Here is a 27,412-nt window from a genome sequence, read left to right as displayed (position 1 = left end):
GTAAAGCAAACGTTTGCACGTTTTGCAAAATTCAGGTGAACTCGATGCAATAACTCCACATTGCCGTCGACAATTATGTGTTCAGACTTTAGGGACACCCTGTATGAGCGGCTTTCACGCTGTTAACCATACGGCAGCCAGTCTTTTCTCGTCTTCTATGCAGTAAACACAGCATGAACGCTCACCCGATTGCTGTTATGCTCTGCCGTTCTCTTTGCTTCTCATTGTGAATGGAAAGCAGCAGTAGAATATGTGCTCCCGCTTGCCATGCAATTCTATAAACAAACAAAACCTCAGAGGAACTCTTATATATATATATATATATATATATAAAAAAAAAAGGCCAAAAAATGTTTAACCCACTTATTTTCATAATATGTAACGATAGAGTATTTCTTACCTTTAATTGATCCAAGGCACATATTTTACGAGAAAACTCTCTTGACAAACCACCAAACAAAAATGTCACAAGAATATACTGTGCTCTCAAAAAGTTCGTGATATTGGGCTTTCAGTGAAATTTCGGGATGAACTTAAAATGCTCTAGACTACAGTCCCCTCCAAAGGCAAGGTCAATTCGTTTGTTTTTGTTGTATACTGAAGACATTTGGGTTTCAGACCAAAAGATGAATATTCGACAAAAGTTCAGAATTGCAGCTTTTATTTCATGGTGTTTACATCTGTGTTAAACATACCAGGACAGAGTCCCTTTTGTTTGAAGCCACCCACTTTTCAAGTGAGCAAAAGTATTGGAATAAATATTGTTAAATTAACTGAAAGTGAATAACATTTAATATTTGGTGGTATAACCCTTACTTGCAATAACTGCAGCCTCTTTCAGTTTTTGTTTGTTTCTGGGGGTTTCTCCCTTCAGTCTCCTCTTCAGGAGGTAAAATGCATGCTCTATTGGGTTAAGGTCTGGTCATTGACTTGGCCAGTCTAAGACCTTTGACTTTTCCCCCACCCCGATGAAGTCCTTTGTTGTGTTGGCAGTGTGTTTTGGGTCATTGTCTTGTTGCATGATGAAGCTTCTCCCGATTAGTTTGGGTGCATTTTTTTCTGTAAATTGCGAGACAAAATGGTTTTGTAAAGACGAAGAAGAATCACCTTTTTATTGTCATGAACATGCATGCATGCATGCACACGAAATTTGTTCTCTGCATTTAACCCATCACAGTGAACACATACACGTTAGTGGAACACACTGGAGCAGGGGGCAGCTGAAGCGCCCGGGGAGCATTTCGGGGTATCAGTGTCTTGCTCAAGGACACCACAGCCATGAGTCCGGGGGATGTTGGCAGATGGTCCAGTCGGGGTCGTGAACCTAGGTCCCCCACGGTGGCAGGCGATGATCTTAGCCATTGGGCCACGGCTAAAGATGAGTGAGCCTGTTCCAAAAGCAGCCATGCAAGCCCAAGCCATGACATTACCTCAGATGAGCTTGTGTGTTTTAGAACATAAGCAGATCCTTTCTTTCGCCATATTTTGGCATTTCCATCAATTTGGTAGAGATTAATCTTGGTCTCGTCAGTCCAGAAAACTTTTGTGGCTCATCTCTGTACTTTTTGGGAAAATCCAATCTGGCCTTCCAATTCTTTTTGCTCATGAGTGGTTTGCATCTAGTGGTATGGCCTGTATATTTCTTCTCTCAAAGTCATCTTCGAACAGTGGATTGTGATACCTTCACTCCTGCCCTGTGGAGGTTGGCTGTGATGTCATTGACTGTTCTCTTAGGGTGTTACTTCACACCTCTCGCAATGTTTCTGTCATCAAGTGCTGTTGATACCCTTGGCCGACCTGTTCGATGTCTCTTGCTCAGTAGACCAGTAGTTTTTCTTTTCCAGGAGATTCCAAATTGTTGTATTGGCTAAGCCCAATATTTGTGCAATGGCTCTAATCGATTTTCCTGCTTCTCTCAACTTCAAAATGGTTTGCTTTTCTCTCATCGACAGCTCTCTGGTCTTCATGTTTGCTTAACAGCAAATGCAGTTTTCACAGGTGAAACTCAAAGCCAAAAACAAGCACTATCTAATGTTTGAGCAATCGATCTAAAAGGCAACAGCTGAGCAAATAGAGGCACCCATCAGTCAAGTGTTCGAATAGCTTTGCTCACTTGAAAAGTGGGTGGCTTCAAACAAAAGGTGCTCTGTTATCTAGATGTAAACACCATGCAATAAAAGCTGGAATTCTGAACTTTTGTCTCATATTCATCTTTTGATCTGAAACCCACGTCTTGAGTATGCAACAAAAACAAAGGAATTGAGCTTGCCATTCCAATACTTTTGGGGGGGGGACCGTATACCCTTTGCGACAAACTGCCGTTGTCACAGCACTTTGCAACAGACATTTTCTTGTACACAGGATGACGCCAATTCCATGTAAAACATCAATGATTTACGGGGCATAATGCCAATAGAAAAACAATTTAACATTGCTTTTTTTTTTTTTTTTGGGGGGGGGCACATATTGCACATACTAGAATCCACCACTGACAGAGACTGGAAGTGTCACAGAAAGGCATATAAGTGAAATGTCCTTGGAATTATATTGGTTCAGTTTAGCAAAGGTCTAATTAAGTTTACATTAAAGGATGTTGTAGGTTCATCCTGAAATTTCACCCAAAAGCCCCAAATCACTAACTTTTTGTTAGTACTGAAATATTGATGGCCACGTCTCACTCTACTTAAATAGTTACTAACTGAAATCAGGGCCTGTTTTGATCAACACAAATATTTTACTCTGTTTGAATGGAAACAAGTGGATACACAGGCTAATTGTGGTTTCTGCCATCTAGTGGAAGAGCATTGGATTGTTCTGTCTGTCACTATACGTCCCTGGCATAGATAGATGACAATTATTTTGAAGTAAATCATTTTGAGCGCAATTAAGTGAAATTGAATTATCGTCTTATCTCTCACGGCACGCAAATGTAGTTGGGAACCACCGTTAGCCTAATAGCATAATGCCCTGTCGTTCTTTGACGAATTTTGGAAAACGAGGGGAGATAAAAAACAACAAACGAGTCTAGTTACCTCGATTCAACCTTTTCGGACTCCCGTTCGTCGGGGGACTGAACACTGTGAGTGACGACTTTGGCAATTATGCTAACGAAATTAGCGTGGCTCTGGGAGTACTTAGGAAAACTAATCTGGTCCCGACAGGAAAAAGCTTCCCCACTCCTGATTTAGTGTCCACAAACACGAGGTATTAATCCCCTTTGAGGGCGTGAGCGCTGCCGCCTATGTGTTTACCGCTTGGCCAGCGGGGGGCGCTCCGTTCTATTGTTATCGCATCGCGCCAGCCTTTGTTTTGTCTTAGATTTTTTTTTTTTTTTTTTTGGGCCACTTGTGTTGAGATTGACGGTGTTGCTGTGAGTAATTGCACTAAATGTCCCGTTCTTGGCAGTGTCGTCGGTTTAACTTGAAGAGTCTCAGTACGGAAATCCCAGGTTGCGCGTCGTCGTGTATGGAAAGTCATTAAAGCATTTATTCGAGATCCCTAAAATGAAGCTTCAGGTCATGTACTAGTACGCTCTTTGTCCTCACTAGTAAGACAAATCAGCGCACTAGTAGAACAACTGTACCTTACCAGTAAAACAATTTCACTACCATTGCCACTTTTGGCCTACTAGTGTGCAATTAAGCCTTACTAGGAAACTACTGTGGTGCACAAGTAACAGTACTAGGCGCATGTGTCACGCACTAGTAGCCTCCTGGACCATTGTAACACCAAAACTAGTAGGATATCTAATGCTAATTACATCAATACGGCTATGGAAAGCTGTTTGAGCACTTAGTCCTACTAGTACGCTGAATTGCGAATGAAAACTAGTGCACTGCGAATAAATGCTGGAATAGATTTATGCTAAGCCATTTGATATCCTTGATATCTGGTTTACGGTCCATTTACTAGTACACGCTTTCTCTTCACTAGTCAGTGCACGAGTACCACATTTGGCTTACTAGTGTAACCTGAAGTTCACGCATTTATTCAATATATCCAGCTTAAGGTCCATGTACTAGGTTCGACACCTGCAGATTCACCAATGCGTGGATTTAAAAAAATTTTTTTTGTTTCTTTTTCAATTTTAGGGCATATTTGTGTTTTTTTTTGTTTTTTGTTTTTTTCCGGGAGAACCAACCCCCAAAACGCATCACACCATTTTATCTCTGCTTATTCAAGAATTATTTGCGTTTTTTTTTTTTTTTAAAAATATTTTTTTAAACAATTCTTTTTATTTATTTTTTTTTTAAACATTTTAAAAAAATGTTTTAACACAATGCAATTATAATGGCTGTCAGTTATGCGTGGATTTTCGCTATTCCCGGTGCTTCCCGGTCTCGATCCCTCCCGCAAATAGCGAGGGTCCACTGTACACTTTTTGTCTTCACTTGTTGGACAACTACATGTTACTTAGTGAGACAAAACTGCACTAGTTGACATCTCCACCCTACTAGTACGACTACTGAAGCATTAGATGTTATCCATCCATCCATCCATTTTCTGAGCCGCTTCTCCTCACTAGGGTCGCGGGCGTGCTGGAGCCTATCCCAGCTGTCATCGGGCAGGAGGCGGGGTAAATCCTATTTTTGTGCCGAATTGTCATACTAGTGTTGACAAAGAGTGTACTAGTGCAATGGTAAATGGACTGCACTTATCTACACCATCGCAGTGCCCAAAGCGCTTTACAAAGCCTCCCATTCACACACGCATTCGTACACTAATGGGCGACTAGTGCGCGGTCCTTAAGATGGATATCCTCCAACGGCTTGCCAGAGTTGTGTTGTTGTCGCACATTTCGCTTTGACCGCGATTGTTTGATGCCTTAACTTCCGCTTTTTTTTTGTTTGTTTGTTTTTTTTTTTTTTTGTACGACGCGTGCGTGTGGCGGTCGACTTGCCAGAGTTGAATTTCTCGGATCGTTTCCATGTTGACTTTTAACGAGCAAAAAAAAAAACTAAAAAAAGCAGAATGGTTTGAAGTTTTAAAGATGTATTTGCCCCCCCCCCCCTGATTTTTATTTTATTTTATTTTTTTTGGCGACACAAGATGACACTGCTTTTGTATGTGACGTTGTGATGTGTAACTGAGTAAGAGGTAAAAAAAAAAAAAAGACCAAAAAAAAGTGTTTTTTTTTTTTTTTTTTCCCTTCCAAAATGCCTAAATCTGCAAAATATATGCAAAGATGTAAATGTAACATTCAATCCTCAAGTATAATCCAGGTCGTCTGAACTTTGTATAGTGACTTTTAATATCGTATGGTCGTACCGATATGTATTGATCTTTTCTCGGAAGCCTTATAGAGTTGTCCACCCAAAGTGCACCCTTAGAACTACCCTACACCTACCTGAATTTAACAAAGCATTAATATTTTTATTTTGTTGCTTTTTTAAATAATTATTATTTCTACCCTCTATTGGAAAAATTAGATTTGTACTGTATATTTGTACCTCTCTGTGAACTACTTATGGCGGTTTTTGTTCTTTGTTTTTGTTTGGCTGTTTGAATTTTATGTACTTTAAGGACACAAAGATATTGTATTTTTAATGTTACAGCTAACTCGGAGACGTTGCGTTCAACATGTTAAATCGACACAATATAATATATATACATATCTATATACAATATAAATATAAACTATTATCAAAATTGTGTGCTGTTTCTTTATTGGTTGTAGCAGACATGGTGTTAAAGACCAAAAAAAAAGAAGCCATTTCTGTCAAAAGATTGACACAAATCTGCCTAAATTTGTGTAAGCACCTCTACTTTGCCAGAATAATCCCTCCGCCTCACAGGTGTGGCATATCAAGATTAAACTGAAGTTATTGCACAAAAATATCCAAGATATTATATAAAAAAATACTTTTTTTGCTCAATTACTCGTATTATTTGCACATTCTTTGAGTATTAAATGAAACAAAAAATGAAAAACTGCAGTTCCTTTTAATAATTTTTTTTTTCCCCAAATAAAATACATCCTACCAGAGATGATGATTATTAAATGTGTTCATGTGTGTACGTGTTATTTGCCCGTCGAACTTTGCTGCAATAGGTTTTTGCCCTGACCAACCAATCAGAGGACAGAAAAATGCAGATGCTATTGGGGCCCAGCGAGCTGATCCTGTGAGGACCAATCAAATAATTCAATTACAAAAAATGGAATTTGGTTAAATTGGCCAGCGGGGGCTTCGTGCAAGGTAAGGAGAGCCGCATTGAGTTTGGTTGGTGCATAGACCAGCTTTAGCTAACGGTGTTAGCTTAGTGGCACCTACTTGATGAAAAGTAAAGTTGTTGATGCGGTCTAGGTGTTATTGTTTGACGATGATAATGTCATTGACTCCCACATCACTCACCAGATGAACCTCCGCCTTGTAACGCCACACACACACACACACACTCAAAGTCACAGATATTATAGTGAGGATGGCGACCTCAAGTGGACAACAATAATATTCTGTTGCTTAACAACGCAAAACCAATTTTTACCCGATTAACCGATGGGGTAATCGGTAGAATAATTTATTTTCAAACTATTTGATAGCCTCGGCTCTAGTGGAATTTGAAATGGAGGAATCAGACATGAGGACGCTCAAAGTAAAATCTGTTTATTTGCACATTCGTTAGCAGATTGCATCTGTACTGTACATGAGTTGACGCTGGAAAGCAGCCAGACACTTGACACGACAACCGGCTCGCCCAATAGACTGTAAACAAGGACGTCGACAGGTAAAATCATGATATAATAACGATGTATATCTTTTTTTTTTTTTTTTTCCCAATGATAATGTATTTAAGAAAAAAAGAGAACATGAAATGTCATATCCACTCAGCAAAAGCATAAATGCAACACTTTTGTTTGGGAATTCCATTTTTCATTAAACTGCACTTAAAATCTAAGATTTGTATCTAGTACACTAAGCCCCCGTTTCTCTCAAATATTTTTCACAAATGTGTCTAAATCCGTGTCAGTGAGCATGTCAAGATGCTGATTATTGCACAGGTGTGCCTTAGGCTGCCCGCGATAAAGGGCCACTCTACAATCTGCAGTTGCTTACTGCAATTCAGTAACTGCACTTTTTGTGGCCTTTCACTGTGGCCAGCCTAAGGCACACCTACTACCACTACTACTACTACTACTACTAGATGTTAACTAGTAGAATTTCATAATGTCACTAGTCGTGCTAGTAGCACACATTTTGCCTTACTAGGAACCATGAAATTGTCCTAACAAGGATGCCGAAGTTCTCCTACTAGTGTGCAGAAATGTCCTACAGTAGTGGAAACATTTTCAGTCATTCTACTAGTGCATGGAAAGACAAATCTGCGCTCACTAACACAGATTTGCAAACAACATTTGAGATAAATTGGCCTTTTGCGTCCATCGAAACATTCTTAGATCTTTGAGTTCAGCTCACGGGAAAAACAAAACAAAAACAAACTAACAATTTCATATCGAGGATGTGGAATAAAATATTCAAACGGCTTCCTATCCTTTACAATTACAGAGGGAAAATGATCTGAAGTGTTAACACTCAACTACAACTGTGTAACAAACACGCAGTTGATTTCCTGTGCTGGCCAAAAAAGACACACAAAAAAAAATAAAAATACGACAAAAAAAAATGTTAAGATGAAGCCCCTGCGTTGAATCTCCTGAGAAGGTTACACTCAAGTCTGTTTCTACAAATCAAACAAACGACAACAAAAAAGATGCACGCTGCATAGTTTCAGTGACAAGTGAACCCATTTCCCGCAGGAACAATAATACATAAAATATAATCAAAAATAAAAGTTGCATAGACGTTTGATGCACTCCGTGAGGATGGAAGGATCGCCACGTGGAAAAGGAACAAAAGTCGCAGTACAAAATAAATAAAAAAAAAAGAAAATGTTTATTAAAACTTTATTCGGACAAAATGACAAGAAAAAGTCATTTACATATATATATTTTTTTAAGCATCGTTATGTAGTGGAACAAAAGTGACAAATTTACAGGATTAAAGAATATAGTCATAATTATTAATAGTAACATCATTATGAAAATGAATTTGTAATATTAAAATAAATTAATTTTGGAAGTTTGTAATTTCATGAGAATTATTTCGGAATACTAGTTACAATTTTCCTAAAGTTTTAATGTTATGAGAATGAAGTTATGATGCATGTTTAACTTTTCAAGGACAGTAAATTTCTTAAGTACAGTTCAGTTGTATTTCACAACACAAGTACAATGCATTTCCATTTAATTATTTAATGATCACTATATAACTCTTGGGGTTACAAAATAAAATAAAAAATATTGAGACCTAAAAATAAACATTGGACTTTTTCTTTTTGAACAATTTTATTTGTTTTTTCAATTTAATGCTCTAAAATGTGCCATTGTTAAGGGCTCTCTCGAGTGGTATGTGGAAAAAAAAAAAATCACTCCGAGTACAATTCAGTTGTATTTAACTTTTAAACTCGATACATTTGCATTTCATCTTTAAAAACTTTTAGAAATGATTATTTAGTTAAAATGTTTTTTTAAAGTATTATCTAGAATACATTTTAATTGAATACATACTTTTTTTATTTTCCATATTTAAGCGCAGTGTTGATGTTAAAACTGTGCTGTAAAAAAAGTACTTTTTAGAAAAGAAAAAAAAATAATAATAATTCTTGTTTTTGATGAACACTTACGCCTACTAGCTACTGTATTATAATGTTGGTCACGGTGAAACTTGGAGAGCTAAAGTTGTTGTTGTTTTTCCTGTGGTACTTGGGAGTAGTTTGAGAAGGACTGCTCTAAATGACAGTGTAGTTGCAATTTGGGAAAATGTTCATTTTTACGCACGCAAATACCGTCGCCAGAAAGAACCGGTAAGAACTTTGAGGCATTTTGGTCGTTAAAATCTATTCTTGCAATTTTTTCATTTTCCCCCCAAAAAAATAAACACTCTACTTTCAAAACATGACAACTGTTTTCTTGCAATGTTATCTGACTTTATTCTGGTCAAATGTACTTTTTCACAGTTATCCCCCAACCCCCCCTCGTCAGTGTGGTCCTCGGAGCGACTCAAAAGACGACAAGTTGTCGTCGTCTCTGGTCGTCGGTCATCACGTCGTGTCTAAACGTGAGAACTGGAGGTCGTTTTACACCCGCAACAACAAGAGAGGCAAAAATAAAAACATCAGGTGGTAAAAAAATAAAAATAAATAAAAATATTCACACTATATTGGAGAAATATGTGCCAGGACGACATTAACGGAATGGTTACTAGTTACTAAATCTGAAATAAATGGAATGTTTGAGCATTTATTCCACATCCAGCTCAAGGTCCATGTACTAGTACACTCTTCGTCCTCACTAGTAGGGCAACTTTGGCATACTAGTTGTCCTATTACATGTTACTAGTGATCGGTATACTAGTTGACATCTGCACACTATTAGTGTATTACTAGTGAAGTGTAATGTGAGAAGTAGTACTTGTAGCACACAGTTGTCAACCGTAGTACAGTTTTGCCTGACTACTAGTAACGTAAAGTTGTCTTAGTAGTGAGGACAAAGACCATACTACATGTACTAGTATGCGCTTTCGCCTCACTTGTACTACTAGATGTCCTAGATGCAATAGTTGATCAACTTTCTTACGCGTCGTTTTTTCCCCACTACTAGCGCCTACAGTACGCAATCAAACCTTACTACTAAACTACTGTGCTGCATTACTAACACATGACCCAACGAGTAGGCATGTCACGCACTAGTAGCCTCCCGATCCCCACTAGAAACACCAAAATGCCCACTAGTAGTTTTGCCTCACTAGTAACGTAGTCCTCCCAGTATGTCAAATTCAGTAAAACCGCTCATTTTAGAGTGGCCTTTCATTGTCCGCAGTCTAAGCGACACCTACTAGTACTCCTAGTGAAATGCTAGATTTTAACAAGTAGAATTTGATGTCACTAGTAGTACTTAGAGGTGCGCAGATGTCAACTAGTGCACAGTTTTGCCTCATGAGTAACATAGTAGTTGATCTACTAGTGAGGACAAGGAGCGTACTAGTACACGAACCTTAAGCTGGATATCAAGGAAATGGAATAAACGCTCAAACCACTTTCGAAATGGACACTACGAGGAAGGCCAGAAACTGGAGTCGACGTCCTCCCATCGGATTTCAAGACTTTTTGGGAGATGCTTACAACATATGTTTAGTCAGCTTGAAATAAAAAATAAAAATACAAAAATACAAAGCCTAACCAGCCACAATAGCACATTAGGCAAGCACAACGTAAACAGAAATGTGCGAGGGAGCTGAAATGCCAAAGAAAGCTACGGCCGGAGGACTAGAAACCTGGATTGCTCCGTCACAGCAATTCAGTAGTTACAAGTGGATATCAATCAATTCCAATTTGGTACAAAAGTTTGTTGAGTTCAGTAGTTCGCATTCAAAAAGTGAAGTTCACAATATGGACAAACAACCATTCACATGGATCGTTCCCCAGAACCTCGGAATCGCGAGACAGGAATACCAGCCGCTAGCGCTCCGGGAAACTATAATCATCAAAATTATGATCTCTAAAAAAAAAAAAACCAAAAAAAATCACTTGTGAGTCTACAGAATACTGTGTAAGAGTTTCACTTTTTGAATTGAACTTTGGAATCAAGTTTTCTCCACTCCAATTGACTGTAAGTACGCGTTGAGCAGAGGTAACGTCCGCTGAGAACCAGCAGCGGACGCGGAAAGAGGAAGTAGAAAAAAGGTTGTGTGGAGTTTCGGGCTGCGGCGTTTCTCAAAGTTGGAAACTTTCCATGGGAATCAACTGGAACAAATCAGGAATTTTGTCTCTTCAATTTAAATATAGTTGCGGGAAATGTATTTTGGCAAAAACCCAAAAAAAAAGATTCATGCAAGTGCTCCAATTTACACGTTTGTCAAGTTACAAGCCGTAACTTTGAGTTGATTTTTTTTTTCTTTTTTGCGCAATTCAAGTAACCCGCTATTTTAATAGCAAAAATCCTCCTTGTTGATGCCGACGCAAAATTGTAATTACCTATAGATGCCACATGATGGCAGCAAAGCACTTTTCTATTGACAAAGGCATAAATTAAGCTCCTCCCCTCAGTTCAACATCGTGCCAATGCAAAGTTTTTATGAGACGTGGCTTCGGCCTGAGCACAAAAACGATGAATAGGTTTTTCGAGCGATGAGCTGTCGCTCGGCCAATTTTTTTGCTTTGACTAGTGAGCAAAAATGTGATTTTCAGGTGCTGCCAAACCCCAGGTCAAATTTACTGTTGCACTAAACACAAAACTGCCTAGAGAAAGGCCCCGCTAGCTTAATGCTAACATACAATGGAAGATGGCATTGACATGCTAACGCTTTAGAACCCTTGAAGCAAGGGATATCTGAACACAAATGATGGAGCAACACGTATATACAGATAGTACAATACAGGTATATATTCTTTATCCGCTACAAAGAACAATAAATATTGCGATTTATACGTATTATGCTGCCCCCCCCCTGGTGGTGAAAGTGTGCACACCGGAAGGAGCAGCACAATGCCCATTGAACTGAAGAAAACAAAATGGGGCAAAAAGCTGTTTGCTAATTCCCATGGAAAGTTTCCAAATTAGAATCATTCCCAAATTCCCCATTTTAAATTCCCATGGAAATGTACCGGAAATTTACCGGAAATGTTCCACTCCTTTGCCGCCGTAGCGTCTTGGTCCCGTTAAACGGAGGCAGTAGAAAAAGGGCGGCCATTCAGTCAAGGAGGGCTGAGGTAGAACGTCTCAAGGGAGCGGAACCGGACTGGACCCGGACCAGTGAGGAGGGCAGAGGGGATTTTAGACCCCACACGCTCCCACCGCTGAGGATCCGTGTGCAAAACTATCGGTCTCCTCTTAAGGAAGTAGAACAAACGGGTTCAATCTCTTTACAACATGCGTTAAGGTCGTCGTCCATACCACGTGGAACATTCTCAATACTTGGAATAAATTAGAGCAGGGGTGTCCAAACTGCCGCCCGGAGCCATTTCGGCCCCGCCGTCCATTTTTTTTGCGGCCTGTGTTGTTTGCCTACATTGCACTACTTACTTTCCACACTGATAAGAAAGAAAAAAAAATCACCAAAACAGCAAAATAACAAAATATGTTCCTAATGCTCCTTGATATATTATTTTTTTTTTGCTTCACCATCACCATTTTAAAATACATATCATAGCTTCGCAGGTCTTTGTCTATACTGATTGATTAGTTTTAGCGTTTGAAATAATAGACCCTCTAAAGTGAATTCAGAGATTTGCTTCTAAATACGTTTGAAGATAATTGCTGAAAATGTGCAAAGACAGAACTATGTAGTACTTAATTGTGGAGATACAGCGTTGAACTGTTTTTCACCATTTTTGTTTTCCACATGTTTTGGGGTGTGGCTAAAACCAGCGACACACCGTGGCCCCGGTATGAGTCGCCAATCCAATTATTTGAGCGGCTTTGTTGGCATTAGCGGTTAGCTGGTGGAATTGCAACATTCAGTTAGTTAGATAGCTATGCCCAAACCCCGAAAATGTATCTTCCCTTCGAATAGTTCGCTGGCGTGGCAGCATTAGAGTGCCTCATTGTCGGCCATGAGTGCTCGTACGTCACTGAAAAAAGTGAAATAGCAAGGATGGGGGATTTCCCTCCCCAGTCTGACTTGACAGCCAGCATGTGGACCCGGGCTTCGGTCTGGCGTGGCCGCTTTAGAGCGCCACGTTGTCAGCGGTGAGTGCGCGGAGGTCACGGTGACAAGGCAGAGCTAATGAAGTTCAGCAACTTCATTCGCATCAGTGGTTACTTGGCGCAATTGCGAGTTATTTTATTAATATTACTAGGCCCAGGCCTCTTAGCTCGCAAGTTAGCTGGTGGCTAACAGGAGTGGATACATTTTCATGAAAGTTTCTAGACGAAGTAGCATCTATTTTTCTCTGTAGTGTGCCAAATTTAGAAGAAATATCTGTTTGCACTTAAGCGGGACTTTAAAGGTGAATTCAAAGTGGCCCTTGTGTCCTTTGATTTTTTTTGTGTGTGTGCGCGGCGCTTGGAAGAAAAAGTTTGGACACCCCTGAATTAGAGACCGTGGTCTTCTTAGGGCAGCTTCATGAAGAGTCCGTTGCCCATGGGCGGGACAGGCACGGGGCATGGGAACTGAAAGAGGCTCATGTCGGCCGTCAGCGCGGCCATGGCGGCGGGGTCGTGCTCGATCTGCGTCCTCAACGCGGGGTCGATCTTCTCCAGCCGCCGCTTGACCCTCTTGGCCTCGCGCTCACGGACGAGCCGCGCCTGCCGCTTCTCGGGCGTCTCGTTGGCCCTCTTGAGGCGCATGGCGTCGCGGTCCCGCTGCAGGCGTCGCGCCCGTTGCTCCTCCGACTCCTGCATCCTCTGCATGCGCTTGGCCTCGCGGTCGCGCAGACGCCGCATCTCGCGCTCCTCGTCAGTCTCGCAGGCGCGCTTGTTCTTCTTGGCCGTTCGCTCGCGCTCCAGCCGGTGCAGGCGGGACTCCAAGGGCTCGTTCTTGCGGCGAAGGGCCCATTTGCGCACGGGGGACTGGACCTCCACCAGCTGCTGGTAGGCCACGCAGCTGTTGCACACCAGAAGCACGCCGGCGGGATACACGGGCATCGGACTCAGGATGTCCGGGATGGGAGGAAGACCTGAGGAGGAGGAGGTGAGGGCGTCGGGGATGGACGCCAGCGACGGCCCTTCGGACAGCAGACTGTCGGGCAGGGAGGGAAACGGAGGTCCTTGGCTCGAGGGGCCTTGACACGGGCCGGATATGTGGCACGTCCGATGGGCTTGACATAGTCCGGCGCTGGGGTCGTGGACTTGACATGACTGAGGGCCCTGACAGGAACTGGGGCTGGGGCTGGGTCCGGGCCCGTGACAGGAATGAGGGCCCGGTCCTGGACTGGCCATGGGAGAGCTGGAGAGCGAGTGGGTCAGGGGACAAGTGTCGCTTCCACTCGAGACATCCAGCCTGGTCGTGTCCAGGACATCCTTCAGCTTCTCCCTGGAGTAAAAAAAAAAACAGCATAGACACCCAAGATCAAAGGAGACATCGTGCTGCCTCCCCACCAGCTAATTTAACCAATTTCCAATTGTACCCAATATTTCTGCCCGCTTGCTCGAGCTAAGAAGAGAGCAGCACCTGTGGAAGTTGTCGGTGTCGGTGAAGTGTGCGCCGCAAACGGCGCAGTTGGAGAGGCGGTCCTCCGAGTGGATGAGAAGATGGCGCCCGAGAGAGCCGGGCGAACTCAGCGCTCGCCCGCATACGGGACACACGTAGCTCTTGCTGCTGCTCATCAGGCTCGTGTGCTGGTTAACGCAAAGGAAGTCATGTTTACGACACTACAGCTGTGGTCAATTACATATAGTCTTCACATTTATATGATTGCATTATAAAAGCGGTTCCGCGTTTCAGCATTAGCTCTTTGTCGCGTTGTCATGATGGGATGTTGTGTGCACAACTTTCAGGAAAAAAAAATCTATTCATTCAAGTGAAGCACAGTGAACACTTTCTGCATGCTATCCATGCTAATGCTACCCATTCAAATACATATATGTTCAATGTAAACATCGGTACCCAAAATCATTTAATCATTTAGTATCTCCAAACACACACAATGTACAGTGCCTTAAAAAAAAAGGTAGTCACACCACTTGAACTTTTTCCACATTTTGTGACTTTACAATCACAAACTTAAATGTATTTTCTTGACATTTTATGGAATGATGTATGTAGGGGACCCCGCAAAAATGTGGAAGATGGTACTGATGAATGTTTGGCCCTAAATGCAACGCACTATGTTTGGCAGAAAACTAACATTGCTTATCACCCTGAACACACCATCCCACCGGGAGGATGCTTTTCTTCAGCTGGGAAAGGGAAGCCGATCAGAGTTGACGGCAAGGTTGGGCAATCCTTGAAAAACACCCGTTGAGACTCCAAACATAAAGCCAGCGTTACAATGGAATGGTTTAGATCAAAGAATATGCAAAGCTGGTAGAGAAAATCTTGGTGGCTCTACAAAGTCTTGACGCAGGCGGCTGAATGCAAATGCGCAGATATATTTTTCATTTGCTTAAACGGTTGAAAACTCTCTCATTTCCATTCCATTTTACAGCGATGTATGTACTTTGTGTTGGTCGACCACATTTCACATCATCTGTGTAGCCCTCACCTGGTAGACATGGGAGATGAGCTTCTCCGGGCTGCTGAAGTCCAGCGTGCACAGAGGACATACAAAGTTGTTGCTGTGGTCGGAGCCTTCCTCGTTCTCCTGCGGAAAACCAAGCGCTCTTCAAATCCATATTCCACATACACATTCTACATTCTATCTATACATTCCTACCATCGGGTGCTCTCAAATCGATGTACTTTTAAGTTTATTCTGGAGAAATATTCAGTCTCCCTCAAAATTGTGTCAAATTCTCTGCAGATGGAGGTGGCCCACTGCCCGGTTTGCCCACTTCCTGAAGCCTCTCTGCCAGCGCAGTTTAATGACGCGTTAAATGTGCAAGTGAGCCGCCGTGACTCAGCCACAGTGACACAGTGCTGTGTGGCGTCTTAGACATGACTCAAGCTGATGCTGAACTGGAGAACCTTTGCTCGCAGAAGGCACGCAGCAATAAGAGCTGCGTCTGCCTTGGTTGGGGGGGGGGAAAAATTTTAAAAAAAAATGAATTCTCACTCTCTACATGTTCCTCTGTATTGGTCATTTATTTATTTAAACCTGAGATAAGTCAACCCCTGCCTAGTTTGCTTCCATCCCTCTCACCTCTTTGACTCCCGCTCCTTGCAGGCGGCACGGCGCCCTCTTGGCAGTCATGTGGTCGTCGGCCGAGGCGTTGGACGAGGAGTCCGGGTCGCTTTCGCTGTCTTCTATGGAGGCAAACACAGACCTATCAATACAGACGGGACAACAGAGCACAGGGCAAGGGCTTACTCTCACTAACACCCCATCAGCGCGAGGAATGCTGCCACGTCCCTCCGCCGTCCTGTACCTGTGGCGCTCTCCTGTCCGAGGACTTCCTGGGAGCTGTTGCCGCAGCACTCACTGTCTTCGGTGAACTCGTCCCTGCCGTCCATGTTAATAGTGTGCTGAAATCCCGTGATGCCGGAAGTGTGGAATGGCCCTGGAGAGAAGGCAGTAAACGTTTGGTTTTCATAACATGTCTATACCAGTAATAAAATATAAATCATAATAATACCAGTAATAGTACTCTACAGTATGGTTCCTTATAAATACATACAATAATAACATAATTAAACTGAATATAAAGAATTTAACAGTTTGTACGTCATGATTTCATGGATTCATTGCGTGGCTCCTTCTGGTGTGCACACAGGGGCCACTAGGGGGCAGTATAATACATCCATACGTATATACACGAAGACAACGGTCACAACTGCTCAGTCAGCCGCACTAATGTTGTTTTTCCACAGAGGATAAAATACACGCCTGTGAGTATTATATTGTCTGTCTACATGTGTCGCTGCACTGTTTGTGTTAAAATGTCCGTTGGTTAAAGGCTTATAACACAGCGACAATGCTAGTTTCGTTAGCACTTCTATGGCATTTTGCATTGTGTGTTAAAATTCAAACTTTGATCAAAGTCATGTGGTGTTTTGTTGAATACGCATGTATTTGTCTTTGTTTTATGTTTAGTATTCCAGTGAACTTCAACTGGGAATGGCAATAAAAAAAACCTTGAAGTTAGCGCTATCTAGTGCTCGTAACTCAGATTTTTGCTTGCAGGCGACAACACAAATCTTCTTGAGTGATGGCTCGAAATGTGTGAAACTCATAAGTTACAGTGGGTGAGGAAAGTATTCAGACCCCCTTACATTTTTCACTCTTTGTTACATTGCTAAAATAATTTAAGTCCATTTTTTTACGAATTAATGTACACACAGCATCCCATATTGACAAAAAAATAAATAAATCGAATTGTTGACATTTTTGCAGATTGATGAAAAAAGAAAATCTAAAATATCACACAGCCATCAGTATTCAGATCCTTTGCTGTGACACTCATATTTAACTCTGGTGCTGTCCATTTCTTCTGATCATCCTTGAGATGGTTCTACACTTTCATTGGAGTCCAGCTGTGTTTGATTATACTGATTGGACTTGATTAGGAAAGCCACACCCCTGTCTATATAAGACCTTACAGCTCACAGTGCATGTCAGAGCAAATGAGAATCATGAGGTCAAATAAACTGCCCGAAGAGCTCAGAGACCGAATTGTGGCAAGGCACAGATCTGGTCAAGGGTACAAAAAGAAATTCTGCTGCACTTAAGGTTCCTAAGAGCACAGTGGCCTCCATAATCCTTAAATGGAAGCCGTTTGGGACGACCAGAACCCTTCCTAGAGCTGGCCGTCCGTCCAAACTGAGCAATCGGGGGAGAAGAGCTTTGGTGAGAGAGGTAAAGAAGAACCCAAAGATCACTGTGGCTGAGCTCCAGAGATGCAGTCGGGAGGTGGGAGAAAGTTCTAGAACGTCAACTATCACTGCAGCCCTCCACCAGTCGGGGCTTTATGGCAGAGTGGCCCGACGGAAGCCTCTCTTCAGTGCAAGACACATGAAAGCCTGCATGGAGCTTGCTAAAAACACCTGAAGGACTCCAAGATGGTGAGAAATAAGATTATCTGGTCTGATGAGACCAAGATAAAACTTTTTGGCCTTAATTCTAAGCGGGATATGTGGAGAAAACTAGGCACTGCTCATCACCTGTCCAATAGAGTCCCAACAGTGAAGCATGGTGGTGGCAGCATCATGCTGTGGGGGTGTTTTTCAGCTGCAGGGACAGGGAGACAGTTTGCAATCGAAGGAAAGATGAATGTGGCCAAGTACAGGGATATCCTGGACAAAAACTTTCTCCAGAGTGCTCAGGACTTCAGACTGGGCCGAAGGTTCACCTTCCAACAAGACAATGACCCTAAGCACACAGCTAAAATAACAAAGGAGTGGCTTCAGAACAACTCCGTGACTGTTCTTGATTGGCCCAGCCAGAGCCCTGACTTAAACCCAATTGAGCATCTCTGGAGAGACCTGAAAATGGCTGTCCACCAACGTTCACCATCCAACCTGACAGAACCGAAGAGGATCAGCAAGGAGGAATGGTAGAGGATCCCCAAATCCAGGTGTGAAAAACTTGTTGCATCATTCCCAAAATGCCTTGTGGCTCTATTAGCTCAAAAAGGTGCTTCTACTAAAATAAATCTGCAAAAAATTCAACAATTATGTTTTTTTCTGTCAATATGGGGTGCTGTGTGTACATTAATGACAAAATAAAAAAGGAACTTAAATGATTTTAGCAAATGGCTGTAAAACGAGGTACCACTGTATTTGCATGTCACGCTTTTCCATGACTTCTGATTTCAAATTCAATTTGTTGTTGATGTATGCTGTATAACAATCCATTTCAGAGGCAATTGTGTATATGCAAAAATATGAAAAGGCGCCGATACATTTATATGGTTTTCTTTTCACAGTCATAATGGTCCACTGAGGAAAACAGAACGATGTGACTCGTGACCAAATGAAAATCCCTGCTCTTGTGCAGACCGATAAATAATAAAAAAAATAGCTTATAAGGGGAGCATTTCAACTTCATTGCAACCCATTAAATTCAGTGACATATTAATGTTGATGGTGCAAAAATGATTCTGTTGGAGAATAAATCATCTGGAAAATAAATGGGCAAAATAAGTCAAGTCAGCTCAAAAGGCTTGAGGGACAATGCTGTAATTACTGACAGCAAGAAAAGCTCATGAAAATATTCAAATGCAATACTAGCTAATATAATACAGATGGAACACAGTTTGACTGCTGGAATAGATACACACACTAGCCACTACATTAGGTACACCTACCCCATATTCAGGCAGTCTATTTAATCCATCCATTTTCGATAGCGTTTGTCGTCACTAGCTGACTTTGAACAAGAAGTGGGGGTCCTGGACTAACCGCCAGTCAATTTTAGGGCACATTTCAAAACCGATTCACATTCACACCTATGCAAAAGTGTTTGGGGATGTGGGCTGGTGTCCCCGGATAAATCCCATATGAAAAGGTTCCCCAAGTGTCGTATTGAGTTCCTCCTCGGCTCTACGATCTTTCTGGAAGGCCCCGGGACCTTTTAAGGGGTGGGCTGTGCTGACGAACACTGACTGGTTGAACACAGCTGGAGCATTTTACACAAGTAGTTTATTTTACCACTCCCCAATACATGATCAGTCTCATCTGGATACACTATCCACAACTCTGAGGTATGGTGGAAATGCAAACCACATGAGCCACATGAACCTTTTAGTTTCACAACTCTTGTTGAACTTAAAGTTCCAGGGCTTTTGGTGGAAAATTGGCAATTGGTGTTTCTTACCCACACGGCATATATCAAGGTGTTGAAGTGGTATCGGTGTCATGGTATCGGGGCATTTTTTACAAATACAGACGTACAGCGTCATCACAGATACCGATAGTGGTATCGGTGCATCCCTGTATATTAAGCTATATTACGGTTGTTTGTTTACAATTGTCTATATCTGCCCTGCGATTGGCTGAGTAACAGTCCAAGGTGTAGGCCACCTCTCGCCTGAAGTCAACTGGGATAGGCTCCAGCTCAGTCATGATTCTGATGAGCATAAGCAGTATAGAAAATGGACAAGGAAGAATAATCCATCGTGCACTCCTTAAGTGCCATTTGTCGTCTGTATTTCAGGATCTTAAAAATCAACGCAGGCAGGCATTGTGAGGCTCAAACGCCATTTCTGATGGTGATGGCCCATAATATTTAAGGTGACAAAAATGTATTTGTATGGTTCTTATTTACCATAAGAAGTCAGAGATTTTTCAACACTGAAACACAGTAGTGCGTGCAGGCCTTTTCCTCTGAGAACACTTTGCCATTTGATTTGATTATTAATGCTTAGGGGTAATCCACAGGAGAAGCAGAACACTGCAGACAAGGCCGCTTTCCCCATCAGCCGTCGTGTGTCCTGGGACATAATGAATGCGATGCCAGCCGAGCCGGATGACATACGTGAACACTTCATTTGCATCCCAACCCCCCACTACTGTTTCACACGGACATACAGCCAGATACATGCTGCAGTCCCGCAGGGGGAAGTAGGTTGCACTCTTTTTTTTTTTTTTTTCCTGAAGCTCGCCAGCCTTCTTCTCTTCCCTCACACTACCACCCACTCACCGAACAGCCCGGCCGCCCTCGTGTGCAGCTCCCACCCCTTCCATATCCACGCGGCCAGCTCTGAGGGGGGGAGGACCGAGCTTCGCCCATACGTCACGTAACTCCTTCTTCACTTCTGTTAGCGCACTTGACCCTACAAAGCTGCACTCAACTTCCCTTCCCAGGAGACGCTGCTGTGGCATTCACACCTCGACAAAGAATTACGGCTCGGAAGCCAATTTTCCTCTCGCTCCTATTACTTGAGAGTGACTTAACAGGTGCAATTAGAGCCTAAACGCTGAGGTTCTACACACTCGAGGAATTTTGTCTTTCTACTACTTGGCTACTGGCAAATAAAGCTGACGTGTGAACCCAGTTTGGGGACTTTTCCCATAGAACCCCGTTTTGTTTGCACTGCTGGAGTGTGTCTGAGTGCTGAACTATGAACTAGCACGACAAGCGAGCTTCACGCAGCCTCGTGATTGATGTGTGGGAGATACCCCCTCCCCCTGCTGTGAGTCTGTGTCTGTACATCTGTCTCTCCACCCTCCCTCCCTCCATCCGTCTTTGCCACTGCGATGCTATCTCCGAGTGTCTGTGTGTCTGTATGCAGGAGGTGACGCAGTGTCTGACTGAATCCAGACAAAGAGACAAACTCATCAGCCAACAGACAAAAAAAAAAAAAAAAAGGCAGAGACGATGAAGAGGAGATGGGGGACGGGGAGGGAGGATTGAGTGACAAAAGAACACCAAAACTCTACTTGAGAGACAATCAATGATGGGGCGGGGCGGGGAGGGGGGGGCGGAGGGGGGTTGAATTCATAGCCCCCCTTCTTTCAGTTACACACAAACATTGCCCGAACATGCGGGACCACATTGATGATAACGCTTGAAGATGACTAATCGCTAATCACGTTTTGGGCGTCTTGGCATTCGGCAAAACAGGTAAAAACAATTCCTCTTCACGCAAGCAAATGCCAAAGGGGACCAAGACATCAGTCACCAGTGTTAACTTTATACGTCTACAATGTCTTTTTTTTATTTTTTTTTTTATTTAAAACACAAGATGTCACCACAGAGCCACCAAAAATGACAATAGCTGAGGTTTAGGCTTCATTTGTGTTTGATATCATATTTGTATAAATAAATTGATATCCAATTATACATGTATTTAACTTTTGTCCAAAGACACCACTCCGAAAGAAAATTCAATTTTAGCAAGTTCGGCTTCAAACAATCATCTCAACAATACTAGCTATGCTTGTTAGCATAAACAGGAAGTCAGCTGTCCCGTTTTCCACATTGGCCATGTGACGTTCCGCATGTAGCGGATTTACAGCGGACTTTGACTCGCCCGCCTGTTGTCATCGCTGGACTATAGCGCTCTGTGGAGCAGCTGAATGCCCACCCAACAAGGCTGTGCGGGTACGAGTGTTTTGAGACGCAAGCCTGGTCACGGAACAAATTAAACTCGTATCTCAAGGCACAACTATTCAATAAAAGCACAAGTGACAAAGAAACAGTGAAACAAATGCTCATTTTTTTCCCAGCCTGCCAACGTTATCCCGTCTTACAAGGCGCTATGCTATGGAACGTAAGACGAGACTGGCTGGATCTCTGTGCAAAAGATTAGTAACTTAAAAATAAAGTAAAATCAACCTTGAAACGCAGACCTCGCTCTCAGGGCCAATGTGCAAACTGTGTCTTTAACCATAATCCTGCAAACAGACAAGACACAAATCCTCCTGGCTTAAGGTAAAATTGACTTCAAACATTCATAAACTCAGTTATTGTTCCTACAACAGGGGTTGGCGCTCGCCCTGTTAGTTGTTACTTGAATCTTAATCATTTTAACAAAGAAATTTAGGACAATTCTCTATGGGAACCGTTTGGGGAAGGCCCTTTTTTCTCTCTCCACGCATGACAGAGCAAGTCCATACAGGCATGCTTGGATGAGTCTGCTGTGGAAGGATTTGCGAGCCCTGACCTCAACCCCAACAAAAAAAACTTAGGGATAAACTGGAGCAGAGGTCTCGGGTCCAACATTAATGGACAGAAAATCCATTGGCACGGAAAAACATGGCTCAATGAAGGTTGGGAAACACTGCGGTACAGTCCAGTACAGTAAAGTATTCCTCTTGGCATTATTCTGCTCAATGTGGCACTAGCATTGAAACAGTTTGGAACATTCAGAGAATAAAATAAATAAAAATATAACTACAAAAATAATAATCCATTATTTGATCGTTAATTTCCCAAATAATATAAGTGTAGTTCAATGTCCAAGCCTAACAAATACCATTTCTAAGCTTTTGTGTTTACAGCCAATGTCAGCTATCAGACCATGTCACGTCCTTGTTTAATTGAATTCCTTGTAGTGACAGGTCATAGTGCGCCTCCCTGGAATAATGCCACACCAGATATTTTGGCTACACACACTGTGGTCCAAACACATCAGGGTTTACCATTTCAAACCATGCCATGGTGGAAAAAAAAAAAAAAACGAACAACCGAACTGCATCACCAGGTGGAACTATGGCTACAGCATATAATTCTGTAATCACACTCCACTGTTTGGGGTTAATCAATGCACAAAGACCAGATGGACATTTCAAAGTAACAGCCAACAGCTGATTTTATTAGCCGTCCTGTCCTGAATCCGGGACATCAGCAGGGATGTGATTAATATTATGCAAAACTCCGCCCCTCCGATTGCTGCGGGTGGCTACGATAATGCTCCGCATCCCACGATGCCGTGCTGATCGAAAGAAAAACGCCTTAGAACTAACCACAGTCTAAAAATGGGAGCTCTGACACACGAGTTCAATAAGGCAGTCTACTCGGCAAGCACCTTGTATGAGTGTGCCACATCCATCCATTTTCTGTAGCTCGTTCTCGCACAGGTGAGCTAGAACCTGACTTTGGGCGAGAGGCGCGGTACATCCTGGATTGGATGCCAGCCACATGCAGGGCACATACAGACAAGTAACCTTGACTTACAGATTTATGTATTTTATTTCGAGATGCAAAATTTCACTTGGTCGATTTTTAAGGTCGAGAGGAGAGCAAAAATGTAAGCTACGAGCGCTAGACGGTGGCGGCGAACTTCACAACCAGCAGCAGATAGTGAACAAATCTTATTAAAGTGCTTATTTCAAGTTGTTTTTGCCATTAGCAGTTGAAGTTTACTGTAAAACGAGCATTAAAACAAACGACACGCTGTGTATTAAAACAAACCACATAAGCCTTAATTAGCCTTAATGCTAACACACAATGTAAAACATCATTGCCGGGCTTCTGAAGTTAGCATCGATGTTACACGAGTAATAACCCTTTCAGCAACACATATATGACCACAAACAGTGCATTAATACAATTAATATATATATAACAGTGCATTAATACAATGTAACAATACTCCCAGCCACATATTCTTCATTCTGTGCGAAAAACTACTGATATTACTGCAGCTTACTGAACAGTGAAGAGGCTGTCTTCTTCATGTATTATGCTGAACCTTATCCCTTCTCAGGGTGAAAGGTGGGTCACACCATGGATTGATCACTCGTCAATCACAGGACAATTTATAAACAAGCAATAAACCAAATGGGAAATCAATTTTAATAAAAGATATTTTAATACATGGAGTAACATACAGTGTCTTCATGTATTTCTATGTATAACTAGCAAGCTTCTGCAGACATCAGGAAGGGCTGCATCAAGTTCACCCCTCAATACTCAAACCAAATTGCTATTTTAACTGGATTGCCTTCTTCTTATAGAAAACAATGTAGTCCAGGTATTCTTTACGTAATACTGTGGGCAGACTAAGCCAAGAAGACCAAAGCAGCGTGGAAATCAAACAACAAATGTGGTGCAGTTGCACACAATAGCTGAAATACCTACAGTCAACTTTGAAGGGGTTGGTCTGTTTTCGCCTGGACATATTATGGTCCACTCCCACAGGGGGGGGGGGAAAAAAAAAAATGTGGAATCCCCTCCGAACCCCCAGGACGTTTACGTTTACACCGGTCCAGGTGGATAATGATTAATGTTTCCAAAGCGACGATTCATAGAGGCAAAAAAAACAAAACAACAATTAACAAAATAAAATAAAAACGGATTAACATAAAGCGTCACATTCTTGCGGTGATTGAAAAATAAATAAATAAATAAATTAAAAAAAAAACCGGTGTATCCAGTTGACGGGCTCCGTTTTTAAACGCCGACTGGGATCGACCAAGTGGACCCGGAGCAGCTCCGATGACGAGCCGCTGACGGGCGCGCGCGCGCCACTGACGGGCGCGTGCTCACTGCGGCGTCGAGCGAGCTCAGCTGATCTGTTACGTCAAGCCTGCCGCGGTGCATTTTGGGATACGTACAGCCAACGCGGAAGTGCTAGCGCTTAAACAAGTCCGTGCTAGCAACTGAGACAACTGCAAACAATAATATCAACGCGTTCACATTAAATATGCGTTAATTGGGCTTTAAATAAAACTCACTATTTGAAAACACGAAAATGGGATTTGTGAAATATGTAATGAAATTGAATCTCATCATAAGAAAAAGGAGAACACTCAGAGACGTACAATGAATGCAGCTACTATTAAAAAAAACCTGTTGTCTATTTAATTAAGTAATATGATATTTGATAACTTAAATGTTTAATTCAATAGATGGGAACAATGACCACATCTGCAACTTGTTTACATTATTTGTTTAATGCCCACAGTTCAGTTATGTTAATATTATATTATATTGACAGTTCCACTTGAATTAGCTTTGATGTAGTTTAGCTTTTTTACTGTAGCTTAGCTTGTTATATTTCTCTGGTGGAAGTAAAGCTCCATTTTTGTACAATAACTTGTACATTAGCACACTACATTTTACAAGTAGTTCGCTAAACAATGATCGTTTTACTTGCGCACCCTAGTCTTTCTACTAGTTTTCTGGAATGTTTTACTAGGAGGGGCTGACCTAACATTTGGCAAACAGAGGCAATTGCTTGAGGCCTGGGTCCAGGGTCCCCCAAAACTCTCGGGAAAATTGATTAATCAAGAGTTTTTCAAATGAAAACAGTTATTATTGTTTTAACCTTAAGTCGCACGCTTAAAAATGAACAAAACACCCAAAGTGCTTTATCTAGCATGGTTGTTTCGACATTTGTCATCACGAAGTTGTAAGTGTTCGTTCTTATCAATAACAGTAAAAGCATTAAGATTATTCACTTGCTAGACAAAAATCCCTAAAACGGATTATAAGGACATTCTCTAGATCAGGAAATAGAATGTTCTCGAATTCATATTTTAGTTCATTTTAAACATTAATATTTATCATGTCGGATGTGGAGGGCCCCATGAATTGGTTTTGCCCTGCTTACTAGTTAGGACAAACAGCGTACTAGTACATAAACCTTAAATTGGAAATCAAGGACATCGATTCAATACTCAAACTACTTGCCATATACACATAAATGACGAAGACTATTCCCCCCCAAACTGCTGGATTTGTGAAGTTCATTTTCATCGATAAAGCATTTTTTTTTCCTATCCCTGACGCCACGTTAGGATGGAACAGTTACAAAATATGTCACTAGGTGGCGCTTTATGCCGCTACACACCCAGTGTCATAACATTACACCAAGTCGTCATCACTGAATGCCACGAGTAAAAGCACCGCATCACCACATGGACTGGAAAAAGTGATATTCTTCCGCTGGGCATGAAGAGGTGGAGGAGGGACTTAAACAGAAAGTAATCCACATCAACAAAATGATACCACGGAAATGTGCACATTCGCCTTCGAATAAGAAACGACACGCACATCCACCGTATAACAAAAGGCTTACGATAATTCTTTTTTTGTTGTTGTTTCGGTTCGCTTGTAATGGTAACGAAATAGCATTAGCGAGCTGGCTAAGAACAAGCTAGCGCTTTATAATAACGATGCTCAAGAACAGGCGCTAGACGTTCTACCCAATGCAGACATACTGGACTGACATAATCAATATAATACCCATGTTATCCAGCGATCATCGGCGTATCAGGCGTGAATCTTGAGGCAAAAAAAAATGCCAGGATTTAAAACAAGTGCTCCGATGAAAGCTAACGCTGCTAAACTTGAGCAAAGCCTTCCTGCCCCAAAACCTTTCGGGAGATGTCAGTGTAACCCTCCGCCTGCGGTAGATGTGCTGAGGCTAGAGTAGCCACCATTTTGCATGTCGAGTGTGTTCCTCCCTCCATTGCTAATAGTGACGATTCCACTCACTTTCTGGCATCACCACGGCTGGTAAGTGCTTCGCGAGCGAACGCCTATCAATAGACGGGCGGAAATGGTACAAGTTGATAGAAATAGTTGGTGGTTTTGTTCGTGTTTACGTTGACAAGTCACCGTGGCGCTGCAAAGGAAGTGGTCCTCAGTGCACCGGGGTTGTGGCTGTCACAAGCTAAGTTAGCCATTACCTTTAGCATAGCTTCGTGGATTCTAGCCCGGCTAACTACCTGTGCTGTTAGGTACACGCAACCTTTCATACAGCGCGACTGCGAGCCTTAATTGGCGTGACAGCACCGTATATCGAATTCGCCTTTACCCGGCTAACGCAATCAACACTCCATTTGAGTCTATTTACAAGTGGTACCAATTGAACGAAAACGTGGATTTGATAATCCAAAAGAAGGCCTAAAACCGCATCATATCCCGTGGACAGGTTCAGGTGTACATTTCCCAACCGTGATCGCCTCTCTCCGTTTCATTCGGCAATGTTTTGGGACCCAACCTTCGCCCAGCCGCATAATGTCAGTCAAGGTGAACGTACCTTATTCCACCAGTGGCAACTTTGAAGTCTACTCCTGTTAGCTCCTTGCTATTCGAAATGTGTAGGTGTCGTTTGTGTCACTGAAGAGCAACGTTGCAATTGGGGTAGCTGGTGATTAATGTAACCCTTACAGTGGTTCTCAAACTTTTTACACCACCTAAAAAAATATGACGCTCTCCAAGGGTCACCATAATCACCAACACTCATATACAGTGGCGTAATAGGCCCAAGTGTTCATCTAAAGTCAGGTTTTATTCCTAAAAGTGCATGTAATATTATTGTAAGGCATTGTAACATTATGCACTAGGTCTGTAACGTAACACTAAAGTCAAGATTCGATTAAAATCTCGATTTCCAGCTCACGGTTAGATACAAGACTTTTTT

At 42.1% G+C, this 27,412-nt stretch overlaps 2 protein-coding genes and 1 long non-coding RNA gene across 7 annotated transcripts in view; 2 read left to right on the top strand and 1 right to left on the bottom strand.

Annotated features, from left to right (window-relative positions):
* Window positions 1-6,056: 6,056 nt before the first annotated feature.
* LOC133468585 (uncharacterized) lies at window positions 6,057-16,740 on the top strand. Its single transcript, XR_009785528.1, has 3 exons — window positions 6,057-6,197; window positions 6,625-6,726; window positions 15,823-16,740. It is a non-coding gene; the product is annotated as an uncharacterized LOC133468585 (long non-coding RNA).
* On the bottom strand, window positions 6,589-26,366 carry znf821 (zinc finger protein 821). 3 transcript variants are annotated; one of them, XM_061754648.1, is made up of 6 exons: window positions 26,230-26,366; window positions 16,025-16,156; window positions 15,799-15,902; window positions 15,202-15,300; window positions 14,169-14,335; window positions 6,589-14,030 (listed from the first exon to the last, which is right to left on the bottom strand). In XM_061754648.1, the coding sequence occupies exons 1-6, from the start codon at window positions 26,231-26,233 to the stop codon at window positions 13,109-13,111; spliced, it is 1,428 nt and encodes a 475-aa protein (XP_061610632.1). In that variant the 5' UTR covers window positions 26,234-26,366; the 3' UTR covers window positions 6,589-13,108. The 3 variants fall into 3 exon arrangements, with proteins under 3 accessions (XP_061610632.1, XP_061610623.1, XP_061610640.1); XM_061754639.1 differs by lacking the exon at window positions 26,230-26,366 and adding an exon at window positions 24,121-25,933; XM_061754656.1 differs by lacking the exon at window positions 26,230-26,366 and having other exon boundaries at window positions 15,799-15,922.
* The window catches only part of ap1g1 (adaptor related protein complex 1 subunit gamma 1), a 32,484-nt gene continuing 31,433 nt past the window's right edge, over window positions 26,362-27,412 (top strand). For all 3 annotated transcript variants that reach the window (XM_061754607.1, XM_061754598.1, XM_061754589.1), the window contains exon 1: window positions 26,362-26,502. The gene's annotated coding sequence lies outside the window, so the exon portion shown is untranslated. The remainder of the gene's footprint in view (window positions 26,503-27,412) is intronic.

This window comes from Phyllopteryx taeniolatus, chromosome 2 (assembly GCF_024500385.1).
Source record: "Phyllopteryx taeniolatus isolate TA_2022b chromosome 2, UOR_Ptae_1.2, whole genome shotgun sequence".
Taxonomy (NCBI): domain Eukaryota; kingdom Metazoa; phylum Chordata; class Actinopteri; order Syngnathiformes; family Syngnathidae; genus Phyllopteryx; species Phyllopteryx taeniolatus.
This window is presented reverse-complemented; position numbering and strand designations above follow the sequence as displayed.

Bases quoted from the DNA above. Each gene is read 5' to 3' on its own strand.
- znf821 (XM_061754639.1), bottom strand. From the start codon at position 24,160: ATGTCCAGGCGAAAACAGACCAACCCCTTCAAAGTTGACT. The intron at 16,157-24,120 runs GTAGGTATTTCA...CCTTCTCTCCAG, and splicing joins CAACCCCTTCAAAGTTGACT to GGCCATTCCACACTTCCGGC. The intron at 15,903-16,024 runs GTACAGGACGGC...TTGCCTCCATAG, and splicing joins CGGACAGGAGAGCGCCACAG to AAGACAGCGAAAGCGACCCG.